The following is a 21,915-nucleotide window of genomic DNA, read 5'->3' as shown; positions in this document are numbered from 1 at the left end:
ATAATATTTTCCAATCAAATAGGGATAATAAATTAGTGCAATTAGGACTGGGTAAATAAACCACGTGAGCTAACTTTCCTCATTTTTAATATATTTCTATTTTACTTCTTCCATATTTTCTGTTTCTCAGCCATGACTTTTTAATACTAATATAAATGAAAACTATATTTGATATATTATTATTAATAAATTTGAGTGATGAATTATATAAAATAAATTGAGTGATTAATAATGAAAAAATAAAATAAAATATTACATGTTTTATACATTACTAAAAAAATATTAAATAAAAATTAATTATAGAAAAAAATTATTAACTAAATTAAATACTATTTTAGGAAAAAAATTAATAGTATGTGATGTAATTTTTAAATTTATAAACTAATTTTTAAATTGATATTTAACTAACTATTAACTACTTTAAAATTTTTAACTTTAAAATTTTTAACTTTAAAATTTTTAAAGGAGTAGTTAAAACTTTAATAGTTAAATAAATAAATTTATCTAAAAATTAATTTATAAATTATTTTAAATATTAATAATTTTTGAATTTTTAAATAGCATTTAATTTAATTAATATAGTAATTAATTGTTTTTTATTTTTAAAACTAATTTTTAATTAATAATTTTCTCGTATCGATGGTATGAAATCTAACTAAATTAGTAACCAATATATATTCACAAGAATCCCTTATAAAATTTATTAATAACTTTTCAATTTTGTGAAATAACATGAAAAAGTATGAACCACAAATAACTTTAACATGCCAAAATTTTTTTTTGAAATAATATTATCAAGTAAATAAATTTTTTGTGTCCAAAATAAACATATTAATTTCTTAGAAAATAACAAATAAATAAACAAACCGTGACTTTTGTTTCCAATACTGAAAGTCAAACTCAAGAAATATGTTCCAGAAGTTGAAGAAAACGTTGACATAAAAGAAAAGAGCTGGTGAACTCACCTCTTAAAACTGGTGTCAAATTTCCAAAAGCTCACAAAGGTCTCTTGCATAAACAATGGCAGCAGCAACCATAAGGTACATGTTTCTTCAAGTCTCATCATCCATATTATATGGTGCACAAATTTTAATCAATCATAGAATAACAAAGAATTTTAAGTGCTTATTTTTCCATAACTTTGATGGATTGATTTATGTTACAGGTATGCAGTTGTCACAGGAGCAAACAAAGGGATAGGATTTGGGATTTGCAAGCAATTGATTTCTAATGGTATCACTGTGGTGCTAACAGCAAGGGATGAAAAAAGGGGTATTGAAGCTGTTGAAAAACTGAAAGAGTTTGGTGCGTCTGACCAAGTGGTGTTTCATCAGCTTGATGTGACTGACCCTAAAAGCATTGAATCCCTTGCAAATTTCATCAAAACCCAGTTTGGGAAACTTGATATCTTGGTATGATAAAGTTTTAGCATCTTATTATATGTTTCCTCATCCTTTTTCTTGTCGATCCCAGCAGAAGCACCAGGGCAGGCACACACATCTTATTCTGTCTGTTAGAAGGAGAATGCTATCACAAGATGAAGATTATTATATGAATTAAGATGGTACATATTGTGAAGAAGGGTAGGAATTTGACCTATAAAATACAATGAGTTGGTGAAGTTTGAAGGATGAAATACAGTTTCAGCCATTGACTTTTTGAAAAATTTTCAGTTTAAATTATAATATATGCCGAATTTGTTCTGGATGCACTAATATTTTATCACAGTTTTAAACCCTTAATTTCTAAATCAAGGATTGTAATTGCATCCTCCTTACAGAGCCAAACAGTGAAGGAGAAAAAGGTTTAAGAACAGGCTAGCATCTAAATCCTCATTTTTGGAAGTTCATTTCGTTTCATGACTTCATCCATGTTCGTATTCAATAATTGAAACTTTTAGTTAGCAAGCACTTGTCCAGTACCAACTCTTAGATCGGTTGGATCTTACTGTTCTTCTGCTGTGTGTTCCTTGTATAGTTCATTTTTCTTTCCATTACCATGCACATACCTATTTGGAAGTTGGAATGAATGATGATTAATGTTTGAATTCTGATTAGGTGAATAATGCAGGAGTCAGTGGAACTAGTGTTGACCATGATGCTATAGCTGCTGCAGGGGTATGTATTCCAAGTTATATATAATATTCAGTTCGTCTTCAAACCTGAGAGCTGAAAGTTCACTAGGAAACGTTAATTTATAGTAATTTGATTGAAGGCTTTTGATCTAGTTTGTGAATGGTTTTCTAGAATGTATTGTCTGCAGCTTTTTAGTTTGCATAGACGATAGGCCAAACATCCTACATTGGGGGTTATAAAAGAAGACAAATTTTAGCACAATTTAACATTTGTAAGCATAAGATCAACAATGGTAGAGCTTTTAATCATGATGGGCACAAAGTTTCAAAAATACAACATATACTCACTCTTAGAATTTGGAATTGGACTTAACCCTAAAGATAGCTTAAGAGTTGAGGTAGTTCTCAGTTTATATACTTTATTTCGATCATATTACTAGCCATCATGGGATTTCCAACATTCTCCTCATACTAAATGACTAGACATTTTGAGTGTGAAGTTTGCAAATTAAACATCTACAAGTGGTCTAATAATGATCAATAATATAGGTGGCCAAATAGCCCCACCAACAAAAGTTTGAATAAACTTTGACACCATCTTAAAATGTGTAGCTCCATCCACCACTCAGTTATTTTTCTTTGGCCAATGATATTCTCTCATCCATGTTTCTATGTGATTCTGTCATAAACATTTCCTTGTCCAAGAAATATCTGGCCTTACATTTTAATTATATTCAAATTTCTTCGGATGGAACTTAATCTTCGTTCTTGCAAAAGACATCTTAATTATAAAGAGTTTTTTATTTTTATTTGAAGATGTCTACCCTTATTTGCGGTAAGGAAAGAGGTTAACTTTCTTCTCTTTGACAACAGGAAAAACTTGGCAGTGTTGATTGGAGAAAATTCGCACATGAAACTTATGAATCTGCAGAATCAAGCATTAGAACAAATTACTATGGAGCCAAATTAATGTGTGAAGCATTTATTCCCCTTCTAGAATTGTCAGACTCACCAAGGATTGTTAATGTTTCCTCCGTCATGGGGAAGTTGGAGGTATATGTAACTAATATGCATGAACTTGTTACTGTGTCCTGTGTCTTGCATCACAATCTGGCTAGCCAACTTTTACTATGTGATATTTCTTCAGTCATTTTGATGTATTTGATATACTATTGTTCATGCTGATGCAGAAAATACCAAATGAATCGGCTAGAGGAGTCCTAAGTGATGTTGAAAGCTTAACAGAAGAAAAGGTGGAAGAAGTTTTGAATCAGTTTCTAAATGGTTTTAAAGAGGGTTCATTACAAACCAATGGGTGGCCAGATGTGCTTTCTGCATATATAGTCTCAAAAGCTGCTTTGACTGCCTACACAAGAGTCCTTGCCAAGAAGTACCCATCTTTCTGCATCAATGCTGTTTGCCCTGGCTTTGTGAAAACAGATTTAAACTTCAATATTGGCTATTTTAGTATTGAAGAAGGTGCTGAAAGTGTTGTAAGGTTGGCTCTGCTACCTAATGGAGGTCCTTCTGGTCTCTTCTTTTCTCGAAGTGAAGTGACATCAGTCTGATAAAAGGTTCACTGTGTACTTGAAGAGAATGAATAAGTAATAAGCTATGTTTCATGTTAGGACATGTGTCATGTACCTTGCACAACAGGAAGATAAGGCACATATCTACCCATCATGGCTAAGAACAACCCTACAGTGAATTGCAGATGCTACAGGGTTATGTTGCCAATAGTGGTGAACTACACAGTATAATCACACTAATGATTTGAGAAATCAATTTAGACACAGTGTATTGATTGTTAAAATTATTAGTTTATGGAAGACTTAAATGATCTTTACTACAAGTTAATACATGTCTTACTTACCTATTTGTAAGCTTATTAATTTGTAAAGCTGGTATGTTAGTACTTCTCTGCTTCAAAAACTGCTATACTCTTGTTATTTATGACCCTAAATAATTGATGAAGGAACTGAACATCCTCTAATCTCAGCTAACACAAGTTGTGATGGCATTGAGCTCTTCTCTTTTACGGTTTTTGTGGTGGTTTGCGGAAGCTTCAATGGGTTGTAGGTGGATCAAGGCTCTCCTAGGAGTTGTGGTAGCCTTGGAGGTGCATGAAGAGTAGGAGAGTGAGAGAGGTTCGACCAACTCTTTTTTATAGGTGAAAGGGTTGAAGATTAAAGACCTAAATCTAGAGAGATTTTAGGCAAGGGTATTACAGTAAATGAAGATGAATATTCCTTGTCTGATGTGATGCTTTAATGTAGCGTACGTAATCGCACGTAATCGTAATAAAGAAAGAGAGGTTTTGATGAACCCTAATTGTAGAGAAAAATAAATATAAAAGAAACTTTTATTCACTTGTCTATTAGAGAGTAAAATACATGGTGTATATATAAGAAAAAGATTAAGACCTAGCTGAAACAGAAAAGGAAAGTTTGGTCAAACAAACAAAGCCCAATAATTTAAAATAGAAAAATAAATATATTAACAAAGGGAGTAAGAATGACACATTTTGGTAGCATTTCATTACTCAAATTAATCTTGAATTTACATGACCTAAGCTCCTCTATATATAGTAAGAGTGGGTTGAATATGAAAAGAGAATTGGAGGGAATTTCAAATGAAAAAAACTTTGAAAGTGGCACCCATTTTTAGACTTAGCACATGTAGCATATTTAACATGTGATGAAAAACATTTAACACATGTTAAATATGAAATATGTAGAAAATGTGTCTTGGTTAAACATAACCGGCCTTGGTTAAAATTAGGTGTTTTAGAAATTCTAATTTAACCAAGGTTGGTTTTTAGGTGCCAAATTTTATCTAAGGAAAAATTACAAATAAAATTTCTAATCTAATTTTGACAAAAAATTAAAATCTAATCTACACTAGAATCTATGGCATGTAAAAATGTGTCCTCCTGATCCCTCTTTGACTATGACTCTAGTGGTTGCCTCAATTTGGTGGTCTTTCAATGGGTTGGTGCTGGTGCCTCTTCTATCAAACTGCCTTCAAATCCTTGTTTCTTTTGACAAGAATCAAGAGCCACAATTTTAACTCAAAATATTTTGTTTTCATCAAGAGTGATGAACAGTATGAATAGTCATTGTTGTTACAAGTTTGTGGTTCTTGAAGGAGAAACTAAGTTAATCTACTATTAAACTCTTTTCTGGATATACTAATGTTCTTTAAGCTTATATACACTTGTAAAAACTCTCAAATCAAGAAAAGAGTTAGGCTATGTTACAGATGTTATTTCAATAATTTATAGTCTTTTTTTACTAGCTGAAAATTTTGTTCGAACACTTTAATACTTTTTAATATTTTTTAAATTCATACATTTTTATCATGATTTTTTTACATTACACAATTTTTGGACCATTTCAAGAATTGATATAATAAATGTATGATACATGCTTGAAAGTATGGCATTCTTATAAATTTGATTATAAATATTTTATGACATTTTCAGATGAATAATACAATATCCCATGTGAAAAATATACTAGTTGAAATTAAAAAAAAAACGTAATTAAAATGATTGATATGTAAATAAGGAATTATAAAAGTTTTAAATTAATTAAAATTAAAATTATAAATACTTGAAAATATTTTATACAAATTAAATTAAAAAATATATTAAACATTCTATAAGTTATTTCAACATATAATTTTTCTAGCTTAATAAGCGAGCTTAAAACTTGCTAGTTTTTCATCTTTTAGTTAATTTTAGTTCGAAATCAAATGTACTTTTTTCCCTACTTCAGCAATGTTTTACAATTGTTCATATAATAATACAAAGAACTTAACTCTTTTAAAATATTTTCACTTTTGCAAAGCATGTTTTTGTGATTTTATATTTTTTTTTCAATTATGACTATGTTTAGCAAAACTAGCCCAAAGTTATTAAACAAACAAATATAAAATGAAAAATTGAACCATATTTATACGATATTTTTATATAAATTTTTAAACTTTATTTTATTGATGAAATATACGTTGAGGGTATTTCTAATTTTATTTTATTTATTATTTTTAAGATAAGTTATTTTTTAAATTTATTTTACTTTCATTTGTTATTTTATATTATGAATTCACTATTAATTTATATATCTACAATAATCCTATTCAAATTTAAAATAAAATACAAATAAATATTTTTTAAATATGCATGACATTTTCATTAAGTTAATGAATTTAACAGTTAAAATAATCCTTAAATAATAAGAAATATTATAAATAATATAATATCTAAGATAAACTATATAAAATAAAATAGTCTTATTTTCTATCATTATCAATATCTTATTTGTTAAAAGATTAAAAATAAAAATTCTACCTAATATAAAAAAAAAGATAAAAATAATAAAGTCATTCCTTGTCGGTGAAGGAAAACAAAAGTAACAAAGTCACCCCAATGTCTCTTATGATTGTGATTTGTTACTTTTTTTTAGTTAAAATATTATTTTCCGTAAGTGCCATTAATAAGCTCTTTAATGCTATATTTATATTAGCCAAGTTTTCAAAAAGTTTTACAATGGCATGTTTGGATTGAGAGATCAAATCCATGTGTGTTAAAATAACTTAAAAGACTTTTAAGTTGAAAAGGTGTCCGATTTAACACGCTTATGGTAGTTGTAAGCTATGAAATTTGTATACTTTTATTTTAAAGGTGTGTTTGTGTAGGACACATGTATCGATGTCTATTACGAAGTGGACTTTAAACCTAACTCAATCCCATAAAACCGGTTCTATGGGGTGAGGTTTGCACCCACTTATATACTATGAAAGGCTCTCATCTCTAGTCGATGTGGGATCTCCAACAATGTCGACATTAGTACGATATTCGTATGATATTTATTGATGAAATGTTCAATTCAAAAAATATTTGTTAAATTTCTAGAAATGCTAACACGATTTTAAAAATATAAATACAATAATTTTTTAAAAACTCAAATTTATTGTATAAAATTTTATTATGATTATAAATATAAGGAACAAATTCTTTTGAACCAGTTATGAAAAAAAAATCTTACAGCTCCTAAAAAAATCTGAAACATACTTCTGCATATAAATATTTTTATAAATTTATATAATTCATAATTAATAATATATATCTGTGTCTCGTGTTCTACATTTTAGAGATTATATGTATGTCCGTGTTCGTGTCGTGTCAATGTCCGTATTCATATCTGTGATATGTAGATTTTAAGGTAATTTTTGAGTTTGAAAGGTTATTGAGAGGAAGATGGAAAGAAAAGAGAAGTACTTTCAAACGTAGTTTCCTTCCAATGTAAACCCAAACTATCCTTTGCCCTAACTTATGCAAAATTTGTCTTATCAAAAAACATCCAAATCAACTTAAATATTTGCCACTCAACACATTTCCACAAGTTTGAATTGTATAATTTTAAAAAATATTTAACATAAACCTTTTCCTTTTGGTTATGGAAAATGTTGATATCTCCTTATCATTTATTCAAAGAGTATTTTATAAAAGATCCATTAATTATTAACATAGGCCTAAAACCTTAAAAAAAAAAAGAAATATTTTTTTTGATATTTAAAATTAGTTGAAGGGAATTTTAAAAATTAAATAATATTAGTTAAAATTTAAAATATATTAAAGATAATGGTCAATGTGATACTTAAAACCAGTTGAATTTTTTTTAAGAATTAATTTTAATCAGGATTTAGAGGGAAATTAATAAGTGACTAAAACTTCATATATCCCATAATAACCAAATTAAGATTATTGTGAAAAAGAAGAATATATCCATTAGGTCAAAGTTTCAATGTAACTTCTTAAATTTTTTATTTTTTCATATAAAGTTTGATTTTAATTGTATATTCTTTGTTTATCTCTAATACAAAAACTAATAATGAAATCTAATAAAATAAAAAAGCTTAATCCTGATGGGTGAAAAACAACCGCAAACCCAAAAACAAAAATTCCCTTGAAAGAAGTTGCAAAATTGTTACATGGATGAAAATGATCTACAAATTGCACATAAATTGTTTCTTTTCTCAAAAAACTGAAAATGAATCCTAATCTTGCAAAAGACGAAGGATTGATTAACACACAATTCATGACAGAAAAGTAAGCAGCATCGACTTGATTGATGAATTTTCTGTATTTGTACGTGATTGATGAATTAGTCGTTGAAGCTTCACTTTGAAAAAATTTAATGTTACGAGGCACATGTGTCTCCAACTTGTTGGTCCCACACAGAGTTTCTTCTTCTGTCGCCTTGCGGATCTCAACAAATTCTTAAACCCCTTTGGAGATCTGCTTCAAACTCTATCTCCTTCTTCAACTTCCTCACTCCCCTCACAGGCAAGTTATTATCTTTCAATTCAAATCCTGCATTTGCATCAGCTTCAATTATAAAAATATCACCTTTTCCCCAATTTTTTTATTTGTTCTGATAAATAAGTATTGCAAAACAACTAGGATGGTGTATTTGCTAAAGGGTGTCATCTAATTTTGGATTATGTGTACTGAACCCACTAAATTTTAATTATTTTTTATAATGTGTGTGGACTTGTTCTGTAATTTTGTGTGCCTTCTGCGATTTGAAGAAAAAGAGCTTATTTGCAGGTTTGAAGTTTGGTAAATTTATGGTTTAAATTTTTCAGGTTTTTTTTGGATAAGAGTGGACTATAATGGCTGCCCTGAAACCTGGTGTTATTGCTTTGTTTGATGTTGATGGGACTCTTACAGCTCCCAGGAAGGTATCTGTTTTTTCTAGAGCTAATGGCACTACATGAGCATGTGTGTGGTTATTTTCTTACAGTTCGAAAACAATCTCTGGTTGTTATTTTGGCCTCAACGTCAAGTTTTTGGGTCACCATGGCCACAATTGTGACTGCAGCAGCCACAATTGTTTGCAATATCAAGTGTAGACAACCAAAAGTTAAAACCTTGATTACATAATCATTGCTGAAAAATATATGCATGCCGCAATTTGATATAGTTCTAAGACAGATCTGTTGTCTGTATGCCACCTGAGGTTATTCATAATTTCATTGATTATCAAATGCTGTTGTTCCCTTGGCTAAACAAAACTATAAAATCTGGACTTGTTCGTTCTGATTGTTTAGTTTTGCATCACCTCTACTAATTGTTGTCTACTTGAATGCAAGGTGGCCACTCCAGAGATGTTAACATTCATGCAAGAACTACGAAAGGTGTGTGATTTAGAATTTTTTTGAACATAAGGTGTTTTAGTTCAACATCTACTTGGCCATGCATAAATCTGTGCATTCTGTCCTTTTTGTTATTGAATTTTGTGTTGTCTGGGTTCAGGTTGTAACAGTTGGAGTTGTTGGGGGTTCTGACCTTGTAAAGATATCAGAACAACTTGGAAGCACAGGTTAGCTATAGATTCATGTCATGACACTAAAATGCTAAAGCAAGTAGGAAGCCACATTGATTTTAGTGTTTCTTCCATTCCTTTTAACAAATCCCATCATATGCATTATTTTCATATTCTTGTTGTACCTAGGTAAACTTATAATCATCGTTACAAGATTTTCCTTTGCATTATATTTATTCTTCGTTTCTACTAATTCTGAAAAGGCATAGATTATCTGCTCTGTAGATTTTCTATTAAAACGAAAAAATGAAATAAAGAAAAAACCAGGAAGGCTTATATTTTGAATATCTGTCTGTTGCAGTTACCAATGACTATGATTATGTATTTTCTGAGAATGGTCTCGTGGCTCACAAGGAAGGAAAGCTCATTGGAACTCAGGTACAACACATAAACCTGATTCACTCAAAGAAACAAATTGCCATCATGGATGTATCTTAATAGATTTATGCTAATCCTTTGAGATATTTAAGATAACTTAACTAGTGGCACTGTGTTGTGACTTGTAAGTAAAGAAGGCATTATACAAACTTTATGAGCCCACTTTTTGGTATGTAAAGTAAATTATACCCTTTAAGACCTATTGAAAGTTGAGCTGGTAAAGTTATTGAATACCAATATAATTTTTTTGTCTCTAAAACACCGTGACAAGTTGTGAATTGCCCTCTTTTCAGAGCATGAAGTCATTGCTTGGGGAAGAAAAGCTGAAGGTATGGCTTTATTTGAGATTGACCATGCTGATTACATCCTAAAATTGTTTTAGGTTGTTACTCTTATATATTCTTCTCCCTAGGAATTTTATGCATATCATAACCCAAAAATGACTGGAAAAATCAAGTTTATCTGTAAGTTCGTTTCATGTAAGTTCAGAAGCCGTGAATAAATGAGATTATACTTTTGTAAACTGCTTTTAAATTCAATAAAGTTGTGATCTGTGTTGTGTGAGCATATAAAAAAGGCATTTTATATTAATAAATTCCTTTTAGTAATGACAGAATGGGTGATATTTTGCAGGAGTTCATTAACTTTACACTTCATTATATTGCTGATTTGGATATCCCTATTAAGAGGTTAGAGAGATTCAGAAGCTAATATATGTTTTTTGGATTAGTTATATGAACCTGTTAGTTTCTAATTGATGTAACAATATTTTTAGGGGAACATTTATAGAATTCCGTAGTGGGATGCTGAATGTGTCACCTATTGGCCGAAACTGTAGCCAAGAAGAAAGAGATGAATTTGAGAGATATGACAAGGTTATTTATTTTGCTTTTCATTACATTCACTAGAATTTTCAGTATCCAAATTGAAATTTTAGGTGAATTATGTTATCCTAAAAGTTTTCAATTTAAGCTCTCAGGTTCAAAATATACGCCCAAAAATGGTTTCTGTACTCCGGGAGAAGTTTGCTCATTTTAACTTAACTTTTTCCATTGGAGGACAGATAAGTTTTGATGTAAGTAATGATCCTCATGACATGATATGGTGATTTTGTTTATGGTAAAGTGATAGGTAAAAAGTGCTTAATTTAAATATACTACACAGGTTTTCCCTCAAGGTTGGGACAAAACATACTGCCTAAGATACCTTGATGGTTTCAATGAGATTCACTTCTTTGGTGACAAAACTTACAAGGTTAGTCCATAAGTTTATCGCACAGTACAATGTTTGGATCAAATGAACATCTTACATATTCTCTGCCTCCCTGCATACGTATTCTGTCATTATGTATTCTATGCGGTCTTAATAAGCACTCACATTTGTCTGAGTCCCCAATGTCACTTATATTTATGAAAATCCTAAAGGTGAGTTGGGGCAAAATGTTTTGGTAATAAGCTAAGTTTTCTTTGCTGTGGTCTTTATTTTTATAAAAAATATTTAATTAATATTTGAAACAGTAAGAGTGATATATGGGTATTGGGAAGAAGATGAAATAGTCAAATTGCACTCGTTCCTGTCTCGTTGCAATCCCTATTAGCTATATAATTCTGTTTTATAGATAGTGGCTTAGTAACATGAGTTCTTTTCCACATTTTGAATATTTCAAACTGTTGAGCAAAATTTAGTGCTTAGATTTTATATTTATTGATAGTTATCTGTTATTCTAACTCCTTGTTCAGGGTGATCTTTCACTTGTTTCCACTGCTAGATTTATGGCTTCCATGAGCATTGTTAGGGTAGTTAGGCAGAAGGATTGATTAATGTCCTATAATTATTTTATTTTTGCTGTGCAGGGTGGGAATGATCATGAAATATATGAATCTGAACGGACAATTGGACACACAGGTTAGTACTTGTATTGTCATTTGTGCAAGGAATATAATTGTTTCAGTCATATTATGGGGAAAGAGTTCAATTTCGGTATTTTTTTTTTAAAATTAAGACCTAATTTGTGTCAGATTATTTTACTTAAAAATTCATTTGTCTTTAGTAAAAGAAAATAACGTTTCTCTATTTCTTAAATTCTTTACAATCAGAATCTAAAAATGAAAATGCTTTTAACCAATTGTTCCTGTGAGTGCAGTTTTTTTTGTAAATCTCAAATTATAATAACTTTTTCAAAGTTTTGGTATATTTTTTTAAAAATGAACCAACTAAGGCTAAGAACCAAGCCAAAGTAGGGTAAAAAGGTTAACGGAATCCTTGTTATTTGCATTGGTTATGTAATCCTTATTACTTGTATTCTTTTTGTTCAGTTACAAGCCCAGATGATACTCTGAAGCAGTGTAAATCTATATTCCTAGAAAATTAAAGAAGTTTGCAGCAACATACTGTTATGGAGAATTGCAGAGGAAGTGTACCCCCATCCATGTTCTACATTGGACCATATAGGCTGTAATAAAAACTTTGTATTTTGATTGTAAGTTCACATTTTGGTTTAATAATAAGTTTATGATTCAGTAAAGTTTGATATTGAGACTAGTACAAGATCATGCTACCAACTAACATTCTTCTCATGAAAGGGTATATGTTAGATAAAGAATGTTAAAATAATCAATCCAAAGTTAAAGTCAAAATCATGTTCAAATATGAAGTAGGATGCTTAAAAGCTTTAGCCAAAACAACATTTAGGCAAAGTCATTCAGCAAATAGTTGGATTCATGGTACCAACGCCACATTTAAGAACATCTTGCTCTTTATCTGTTAATGATTCTGCTTACTTACCATTATTAGTCCATGGTTTCATCCTTCATGTGCATATACGCAATAATAAGCTCCAAAAATGTTATATGGGATATCAAGCAAAATGCAATGCCCTCCACAAACATATACACTTTACTATCTTGTATGCATGCCTAAGGATTAATGCATTGATTGCTGTATGTTTTCCCACTAAGTTTTAATTTTGTAGTCACCGACCAGCTACACTATTTTTGAATCATATGATGCAACTACATGAAAGCAACATTTTCTCTTATTATTTTGGCTTAAGCAAAAACATCAAATCCCCATCCGGATTGTTGAAAACGCTACCTTAAAATCCAAGAGTCCTCTAACAAAAATTATAGACCCTTTTCACAATGTTATTCAAAATTGTGCATCCTCTTTGCAGATATGAGTGTATTCTGGAGGAGCATTGCTATGGTCATTGGACCAACTCCTCCAGGGACTGGTGTAACGGCAGAGGCAACTTTTATTGCTTCTTCGTAACAAACATCTCCCACCAGTTTATAACCTCGGGAGCTATTTGGATCCTGCAAAATAAACCCATATATGCATTGCTTAAATAATGTTGGTATTGAAATTGATGCATTGAATATGAAATTTACTCCTCAAATACAGTAGCAATCAAGGTAGGAGCCTGGTGGCATACTATAAACATGACCTTGATACAAATCTACTCACCTCTACTGGGTTGATTCCGACGTCAATGATGACTGCACCAGGTTTTATCCAGCTTCCCCTCACCATGTCTGGTTTCCCAACAGCAGAAATGATAATATCTGCCTGTCTTGTGATCTCTTCAGGGTTACTGGTTCTGGAATGGACAATACTCACAGTAGCATCCTCCCTCTAGTAACATAAGAGACATATAAAGAAGTAGAAACGCATTAGTTTGAAGCAAAAAATGAAAGAAGCAAATAGAAACAATGAAATAAAAATTAGTTTTGAACTGTTAAATAAAAGTTTAAGTTTGGTTGGATTTAATATTACTTGCAGCAATAGAGCCGCTGGCATTCCCACAATATTGCTTCGACCAATCACCACAGCCCTCTTTCCTTTAATAGAAACATTGTATCTGTGCAGTAGCTCTATGCATCCCTTTGGTGTACAGGGAACAAATAGAGGGTCTCTTCCACGCATGGCAAGCCGGCCAATATTTAATGGATGAAAACCATCTACATCCTTCTCAATTCTAACAGCATTCAAGATGCTTTGTTCGTTCATATGCTGTCACAAGGCCAGGGAAAATTATTAAACTTCCATTTTGTACTTTAGGTGCCAACAAGTTAACTACAAGAATGAGTTATCAATGTATGTACCATGTCTGAAAAGTTTAACTAAGTTCCCTAAGGACCTAAATAGGAAAAGAGATTGATAACATATTTTGGCATACTTGGCCCAGAAAAAAGAAAATGAAGTTAGAGATCTAGAGATGTACCGAAGGCAAGGGCAACTGAACTAGGATGCCATGAACTGACGGATCATCATTGTAGCCTGAAATATAGTTCAAAACTTCCTCTTCTGTGGAATCTTCAGGCAGATTAGCTTCCAAAGAATTGATTCCAACAGATTCACAAGCCTTCTTTTTGTTACGCACATAAGTTGCAGAGTCCTTCCTATCTCCTACAAGAATTACAGCTAATCCAGGAATCACACCTGTAGCTTCTCTCATCCTGGAGACCTCAGCCGTTATCTCATCTCTGATTTGCTTTGCTACAGCTTTTCCATCAATCACCTTAGCAGAAGAATCCATAGCCATAGCAGCTGTAGATATTATATAAAATTCAGATGGAGGCACATGAGCACAGGTTAGCAAAACCTTATTCAGTCAATAGCAAGCAGGGGAAAGACAATTTGGCATTTGCATGCAAGGGAATACACGTACATGTATAGCACTGACAAACATGTGTACAAGGTAACATAGCAACCAACAGTGTTAAGTTTACAAGTAATGACAACAGTAGGCAAATTAAAAGAACAAATGAACCTTTAAAATTAGTGACATATCATAAGTTTTTTTTCATAAATTCTCGCAAATACCTGTGTCATAGAGGATAAACTTAAATAATTTGTAAATAAGCTCTTCCCAACGCACCCTAAATCTAATATCTTGATCCAACATGCTAAGACCCCTCGAATTCTTCAAAGAACAAACTATCATCTTAAATTTGATCACCAGGCAATTCATGAAGAAGACTTCTTAAATCAACAACAACCTAAGCCAAGCCCAGAGAGAAACACTGCCACTGATACACACTGGAGCGACATAATCCATGCCTCTACAAGGCCATATAGTCATCTAAAATCACAGTGCTCTAATTCAAAAATTCGGAACTAAAGGTCTTTCCGGCCTTTAACCTTGCACTTCCAACATACTCACACCACAAACCATAGCAACAATAAGGACAAAAGTTCGATACAAACTACTGCTTAAAGCGTTATTCTATAATCAAAATTAGAGTTTCACCTCAATAACATATGTTGACGGAAATCTTATTATGCAAATTACTGAGGTAAAACTCAAATTCTGATTAGAGAACAGTACCAAAAGGCCTGCATCTGAGTTCCATGCCAACAACAAATGTAAACCAATTAGTAAGGAAACACCAACAAGCACAGACTGAAAATTAAAGTGGCACAAATAAGCAGACAAATGATTTTGCAGTGAATGGTAAACTCGGTACAAAAACCCTTCACCCAAAACTCCAAGTCCACCGAGAAAAAAAAAACTCAAACAAAAACAAATTTTGGTACATTTTTTTGGAAAAAGAAGAGAACCCAGTAAACCCCAAAAGCCAAAAACTAGATAGAAGGTTGGCAAAGATAAAAAAATGAAAAAAAAAAGTTGAGTGCTTTATCATACCAACAGAGGCAACATGGGAGGATGAGAAGCGGAGAGAGGTGGGAGCCACACCCAGTTGACGATGGATGCGAAAAACAAAAGAAGAAGAAGTAGAAGAAGAAGAGTAGCAATGGGAATGAGTGAAGAACAACGAAGAAGCCATTGAGATTCGGTGACTAAACCCTAAACAAAGATTCAGCAACCAATACGTTTTGCTGTGCTTTGCTATGTTTGTGTGAGTCTTTGGTTTGCACAAAGAGAACGACAACGACAACGACAACCAGGACGATGCTACGAAACGCCGAAGTGAAACTTTGCTTTGGTGTTCTGAGAGGACAGATTCTCTGTATTTTTTAATACTTTAATCCGGCATATTATTCATGGTTTCGCTATTATAACTTCTTAAGGTAATTTCTTGAACAAATTATTTAAATAATAATGATATTCAATAGGTTTAATCTTTTTGTTCCTATATTAAGGAATTAAAGTTAATTATATCTTTCATTTTTTTAGAATATTAAGAAATTAAAGTTAATTCTATCTTTCAACTTTTTGAATGTTCAATTTTTTTAAAATTATTCAATGTAGTGTTTTTTTTATATTGTCTTTAACTATGTTAAGTAGTGAATGATAACTTGATGCATAGAGTACTAAATAGAATTTTATTTGGAATACATCATTCATACATATTTGTTGAAGTGAAAATTATGTGTATTTCTTGAACATTGAAGAAAAAGAATTAAAAAGTTGTTTTCGAAAAACTGATTGCGAGTAGGGATGGCAAAGCGGGCCAGCCCGCCCCACATTGGCCCGCCCCGCGCTTGGCCCGCAAAAATGCGGGACGGGTTGGCCCGTCCCGCAAAGTTATTGCGGGCTAGAATTCCCGACCCGCCCCGCATAAGAGCTGGCCCGCAGGTTTGCGGGCCAGCCCGCGTTCTTTTTTTTTAAAATTAAATTTATTTTTTTACATTTTGTTATTAAAAAATTGTCAAATTAAACCTATATATTTGTTATTATCAAACCTAATTTTTTTTTCTTCCTTTTCAAATATAGTCAAACATCAAAACATTAAGATAAATATCAAATATCACTATTCTTCCACTTCCAAAACATTAAAAATACCTAATTCCAAAACATTAAACATAAACATTAATTCAAAAACATTAAACATAAACATTATTGACATTCTTCCATTTCAATAACATTGAATGCCACCTTAGTAGAACCTTCATCCATTTTTTCATAATTATAATCTTCCCCGTCATCTGCATATATTAAAACAATGACAATTAATTAATTAATTTTTCATAAAAATAATACAATAAAAATAAGATAACTTTTGGCTCAATTGATGGTTTGGTCATGGGTAACTTCTAAAATATCCTCTGCTTACTTCTCTTCTCTAACTGTGTCTTGCTCCTTTATCGTGTTTGAAATTGATTTAATTGGCATGACCCAGTTTAGGTTGTCCTGCTGCTACTAAGTGTCAATATTTTTTTCTTGCGGGTTTGCGGGCCAGCCCGCCCCGCCCCGCAACTGGCCCGCGCAGGTTGCGGGCTAATGCGGGTTAGCGGGTTGAAAAGGTCATCCCGCCCCGCGTTTTTTACTTGCGGGCCGCAGGCCGACCCGCACAGCCCGCCCCGCTTTGCCATCCCTGATTGCGAGATTTGAAGAGTAATTTTGTACATTATAATTATGACAGTTGTATTCTTATTGTAGTTACTGTTGACTCGTATACTGAGTAATTTTCTATTAACTTTTTCTAATGTAAATCTCACTTGGTTAATTTTATCTTTTATATTTCAATCAAGCCAATTTAAAAAATTGAATTATTGCGAATATATCTGTATATATAGGTTTGAACATACCTATGATGGTGTGCGAAGGGTTGGAGATATTTGGTGAAAGGGTACGAAAGTAATAACCAAAATAACTTAAGAAGAAAATTTATATATTAAAAACTGAAACCATCTTTCACATGTAAAAAATCTTATACCAAGTAAACAATATTTCCTCATCATAGATCACATAACTCACCCACCGTAGCCTAGGTCTTAAATCAAAGGATTAATTAAACTTATTATAATTTACCATAAAAAAATAAACAACTCCAAGAAACCAAAACACAATCAAGCCAATGAAGGTTTCCACATAGCAATTATTACCCTAGTTGTTGGGTATATTTGAGGTGGCTAACACTTCAAATGATCAAAGCTTAAACTACGACAAAGAATAAGTTCATCGCAAAAAAAAAATTTACATACAATATGCTCATGCCTAAAGCCAACACAAGTTAAACAAGTCTAAAAGCTTACATACAATTAATGATGAAGCCGATACACAGGACAAGGACTATACAATTTCCTGTCTTTTCCTTCACTGTCTCACTCCCTGTTCTACTGGCAAGGATCACAAAGGACCAAACAATGTAATACATTATACATCAGAATCGAATTTTTCTTCCTATTTGCTGCATAAGAAAAATGGTGAAGAGCTGGTGGCTTCATTGAACAAATCCAAGTTGGTCAATGCTGGATTACTTCTTTGCTTAGGTGTTAAGATAAATAACTAATGTAAGGTACATCAAGGCTATCCAGTCTTCTTCCTTTTGAAGGCCGGATGTATCATTGCATCTTTGTATGAATCAAACTTCTCAATTCTGGTAATGCAATCTTTCATCCTTTTCAAAACAATTGGCATAGCAGAGCAATTGCTCGAGATCTTTTCTTTCAGCAATTTTAGTTCCTTGGCCGTCTCTGGATCTTCTGGAGCAGATGAAGTTTCTTCTCTAGACATGTTTTGCTCTGATGCATATATAAACCCGGTCAATGAGTTAAATACACAGTAACAAAAAACATTGCAGCTTGAAAGAGATGCAGAAATAAACAACATATACAGAAGAAGTGTTAACCACCAAAGTACAAGGATCATAGCTGAAAGACTGAAACTGATATCGTTACCTTTAACTAGCACCAGTGTGACTCAAAGTCACAGTAACGAGATAAAGTCATTCAATACCCATGGAAAAACAACTGCTAGATCTAAGTCAAGAAAACAATGAAGGAAAGATGAAAAAGACACTAGTCATCAAGGGAATACAAAACAAGCTTTATGCTCAATTTAACAAAATATCATCTGTCAATGGTGAATTCTTTAAATATTTGGAAAACAGCATTTGTTTCTGCCCACGTGACATGACAATATTCAAAATGCACTTTGAATTTTAATTACGTTTGATCATCACAATGCTAGCCATGTCTATAGGTCAAATTTAGTTTACAGCGCAGAAAATTCTAAACCTACATCTAATTATTACTCAAAAAACTTATTGGAAAATGAAGCCAGGCTGATGATGATTGCTTCAGGTAAAGTATTGCTTCAGGAAAAAAATAGAAAAAGAACATATTATTCAGACAAGCTGATGATGTCAACAAAAAAGCAATATTGATTTTAGAAAAATAAAAGATGATTCAAACAATGTTATCTTATTTGCATAAGATTCAAATGATACAATATCTCTTTATTGCAAATAGATCATCCAAGTAATAATTACTAAGTCATTACCTTGATGTTTTTCTGTTCGGTTATAAGCACATTATAACATCCCACAGTAAATAAGCAGCTAGTTCCATTGTACAACGCACAACAAATTTTTACACCACAAAATAACATGACATTACCAAAACACGGGGTGATCAAAATCAGTAAAAACTTAGTTTTCCTTCCTACAAAACCAAAACAGAAGTTTCATGCATCTAATACTAGATGAGCATCATTTTTCATTCATTTAAGCACATCGACATATTTGCATTGCCAAGTACCAGCTTAGAACTCACATACACTAATTGCTTATTTGAATACACTTCTTCATTAACACTTATAGGATAAGAAAATAAGCAAGTATAATGCCTTGAACTTCTCCCACAAAATGTACCTTAGCTTCTAGAAAAGTTAAATCCGATCTTCTCAAAAAGTAAGTGCAAAAGCTAATTTTAAACTTGTTTGGATAAATTTCTCCATAAAAACTTTTAATAGAAGAAAATAAAAAGTAAAAATGAAATGAACTCCTCCTTAGCTTATGCATAAACTAATTTGCAGAAACTCTCTTATATTAATTTTATAAAAGATTATTTGTAACTACTGTATAAAATAATTTTAAATTATAGATAAACTTATTTCATCTTTTGTTTTTGTTTTATTCTCCTACAAGTGTCTACAGAAAGAATTATCCAAATAAACCACTTATGAGAAAAATTCAATTCAACTTTCCCTTCTTATTTCCTTCCCCCACATGTACATACGAAAAAGTTTATCCTACCATGACCAAATTCAGATTTCAGTACTAATTTGTGCCATAATCTCAATAAAATGACAACAAATACGTAGGGACATGAGAGAAATGAAAGTCAGCTCTAAAATTCAGTTAAGTATTATAAATATTGAAGCAAACTACATTACCAATAAGATCCAAACAGCATCCATTTCAAATCACATGATACTGAAAATTCGCATGCCCAAATAAACAAAAGAGGCAATCTTTCCCAAAATCCGAAAAACCACACAAATTGAAGAAACTAACTAAAACAATAGAACCAAATCAGCTCTATCCATCTCGTGGGGCATAAAATAATTCAAAAAGGAACACGTAGGTTTAGTCCACACCAAATTTCCCAAATTTAGAGACAGAAAAAGAAAAGCCCTAGAAAGAGAGGTACCAAGTGGGAGATAGGGCCTGTGGGCATCGAGAATCGAACGGAGTGTGGAGCTGAGCTCATCCGGAAGCGTTGTTCGGTATTCGATAATCTTCTGCGCCATTTGCTTCAAATCAGATTCCAACTTCTCCACTTCCGAATTTTGTTCAGCTTCGTGAGTTTCCACCGTTTCGGAAGCCATTGTTCGTAGAAATTGGAACACTTTCTGAGTTGGTGGATTCAAGTTTGAGAAGTGAAAGCAGAGAAGTAGTGTGAATAAAAGAAGGGTTTTTTTTTTGTGGGCTTTGCGATTTTTTCTGTTGCACTTTCAAATTTTGAATCTACCATGAATATGTAGTATAAGATGCACTGGGGAAATTATTTTATTTCTAATTAATTAAATATTTGTTTTTGTAAATGAAAAAAAATTGGCTCAGAAATAAGATGTCACCAAATATATTAATCGAATTTACCGAAAATTAATCGTAAACAAATTTAGTGAATTTTCAATATTAATAATATAGTTATAAACATTTTGAGGCTCAATTCCCTATCTAGCACCATTTACATCTTTATTTTCCTATCTAGCACCATTTTGACTTTATTTCCCTATTTAGCACCATTTTGTTTTTATTTCTCTATCTAACACTCTTTTATTTTTTATTTCCCTATCTAGCACCATTTTAAAAATAAATAAATAAATAATAAATTTTTTTTTTTTTTATAAATTATTATTTTTTTAATAATTTTAATTTTGAATGCATTAAAAAATAAATATTTTTAATGTTTAAAATAATTAAAAATATAATTAATGAATAAATAAATGAGTTTTTACAAAATAAAAATAAAAAAGTAATAAATTAAAAATGTTTACTTTAAAATTATTTTTTTTTAAAATAAAGAAAATAAAAAATTAAACTCTACAACAACATGAAAGTTGAATCTATAAACATAAATTAGTATTTATTTTTATTATTATTGATGATGTAATCATGTTAATTTCAAGTAAAAAATACAGGACATATTTATAAAAAAAATCAAAGTCAATTAGTATTAATTAATAGTGGACACATAAATAATATTGAAGTGTTTACCTAAATGCAAAATTCTAAAAAAAACTAATACAAATGTTACACTTAATGCTTAAAAATGAGACAAAAAAATAAGTATAGAAAATAAAAACAGCAACAATAAAATAAAAACAAAAAATAGATATAAATAAAGAATGACAGAAAAAAAACAACTAAAAACATAAAAGATATAAAATAAAGGCAAACAAATAAGATAAAGATAAAAGATATAAAAAAAATTCAAACAAGATAAAGATAAGAGATATAAGGCAATATTAAATAAGTATATGTTGATCATAAAAAGGAAAATAAATAAAAGATGATCATTCATTTGATATTTTCATTAAATAGTTTGTGCAAAATGAAACATAATTAATGACGAGAATTGCACAATCCAGTAATTTTTTTTATAATTTTAATTTTGAATGCATTAAAAAAATATATTTTTAGTATTTAAAATAGTTAGAAATATAATTAATGAATAAAAACATAAATAGAAATAAATAAAGAATGCCAGAAAAAATAATAATAACTAAAAACATATTAAATGAATGATCATCTCTCATTTATTTTTCTTTTCATGATCAACATATACTTATTTAATATCGTCTTATATCTCTTATATTTATCTTGTTTTGATTTATTTGATTTTTTTTATATCTTTTATCTTTATCTTATTTTGTTT

General features: G+C 31.0%; 4 protein-coding genes across 4 annotated transcripts; 2 read left to right on the top strand and 2 right to left on the bottom strand.

Moving 5' to 3' along the window:
- The first annotated feature begins 873 nt into the window (after window positions 1–873).
- Window positions 874–3,989, top strand: LOC137823473 ((+)-neomenthol dehydrogenase-like). The gene is made up of 5 exons (XM_068628629.1): window positions 874–1,040; window positions 1,166–1,412; window positions 2,058–2,117; window positions 2,948–3,127; window positions 3,265–3,989. The coding sequence occupies exons 1-5, from the start codon at window positions 1,021–1,023 to the stop codon at window positions 3,640–3,642; spliced, it is 885 nt and encodes a 294-aa protein (XP_068484730.1). The 5' UTR covers window positions 874–1,020; the 3' UTR covers window positions 3,643–3,989.
- A 4,074-nt stretch (window positions 3,990–8,063) lies between these two features.
- Window positions 8,064–12,367, top strand: LOC137823474 (phosphomannomutase). Its single transcript, XM_068628631.1, has 12 exons — window positions 8,064–8,423; window positions 8,726–8,821; window positions 9,233–9,277; window positions 9,396–9,462; window positions 9,767–9,843; window positions 10,137–10,172; window positions 10,477–10,532; window positions 10,619–10,718; window positions 10,823–10,918; window positions 11,008–11,097; window positions 11,697–11,748; window positions 12,159–12,367. Exons 2-12 carry the CDS (start codon window positions 8,753–8,755, stop codon window positions 12,212–12,214), a joined length of 744 nt encoding a protein of 247 aa, XP_068484732.1. The 5' UTR covers window positions 8,064–8,423; window positions 8,726–8,752; the 3' UTR covers window positions 12,215–12,367.
- A 492-nt stretch (window positions 12,368–12,859) lies between these two features.
- Window positions 12,860–15,873, bottom strand: LOC137823472 (bifunctional protein FolD 4, chloroplastic). Its single transcript, XM_068628628.1, has 5 exons — window positions 15,491–15,873; window positions 14,066–14,391; window positions 13,618–13,854; window positions 13,309–13,476; window positions 12,860–13,157 (listed from the first exon to the last, which is right to left on the bottom strand). The coding sequence occupies exons 1-5, from the start codon at window positions 15,630–15,632 to the stop codon at window positions 12,987–12,989; spliced, it is 1,044 nt and encodes a 347-aa protein (XP_068484729.1). The 5' UTR covers window positions 15,633–15,873; the 3' UTR covers window positions 12,860–12,986.
- A 1,833-nt stretch (window positions 15,874–17,706) lies between these two features.
- Window positions 17,707–20,495, bottom strand: LOC137826466 (uncharacterized). Its single transcript, XM_068632435.1, has 2 exons — window positions 20,185–20,495; window positions 17,707–18,273 (listed from the first exon to the last, which is right to left on the bottom strand). Exons 1-2 carry the CDS (start codon window positions 20,360–20,362, stop codon window positions 18,059–18,061), a joined length of 393 nt encoding a protein of 130 aa, XP_068488536.1. The 5' UTR covers window positions 20,363–20,495; the 3' UTR covers window positions 17,707–18,058.
- Between the last annotated feature and the right edge of the window lie 1,420 nt (window positions 20,496–21,915).

The sequence above is a fragment of the Phaseolus vulgaris genome, chromosome 8, assembly GCF_000499845.2.
Source record: "Phaseolus vulgaris cultivar G19833 chromosome 8, P. vulgaris v2.0, whole genome shotgun sequence".
NCBI classification, from domain to species: Eukaryota; Viridiplantae; Streptophyta; class Magnoliopsida; order Fabales; family Fabaceae; genus Phaseolus; species Phaseolus vulgaris.
The sequence above is the reverse complement of the archived record's forward strand: the minus strand, read 5'-3'. Positions and strand labels throughout refer to the sequence as shown.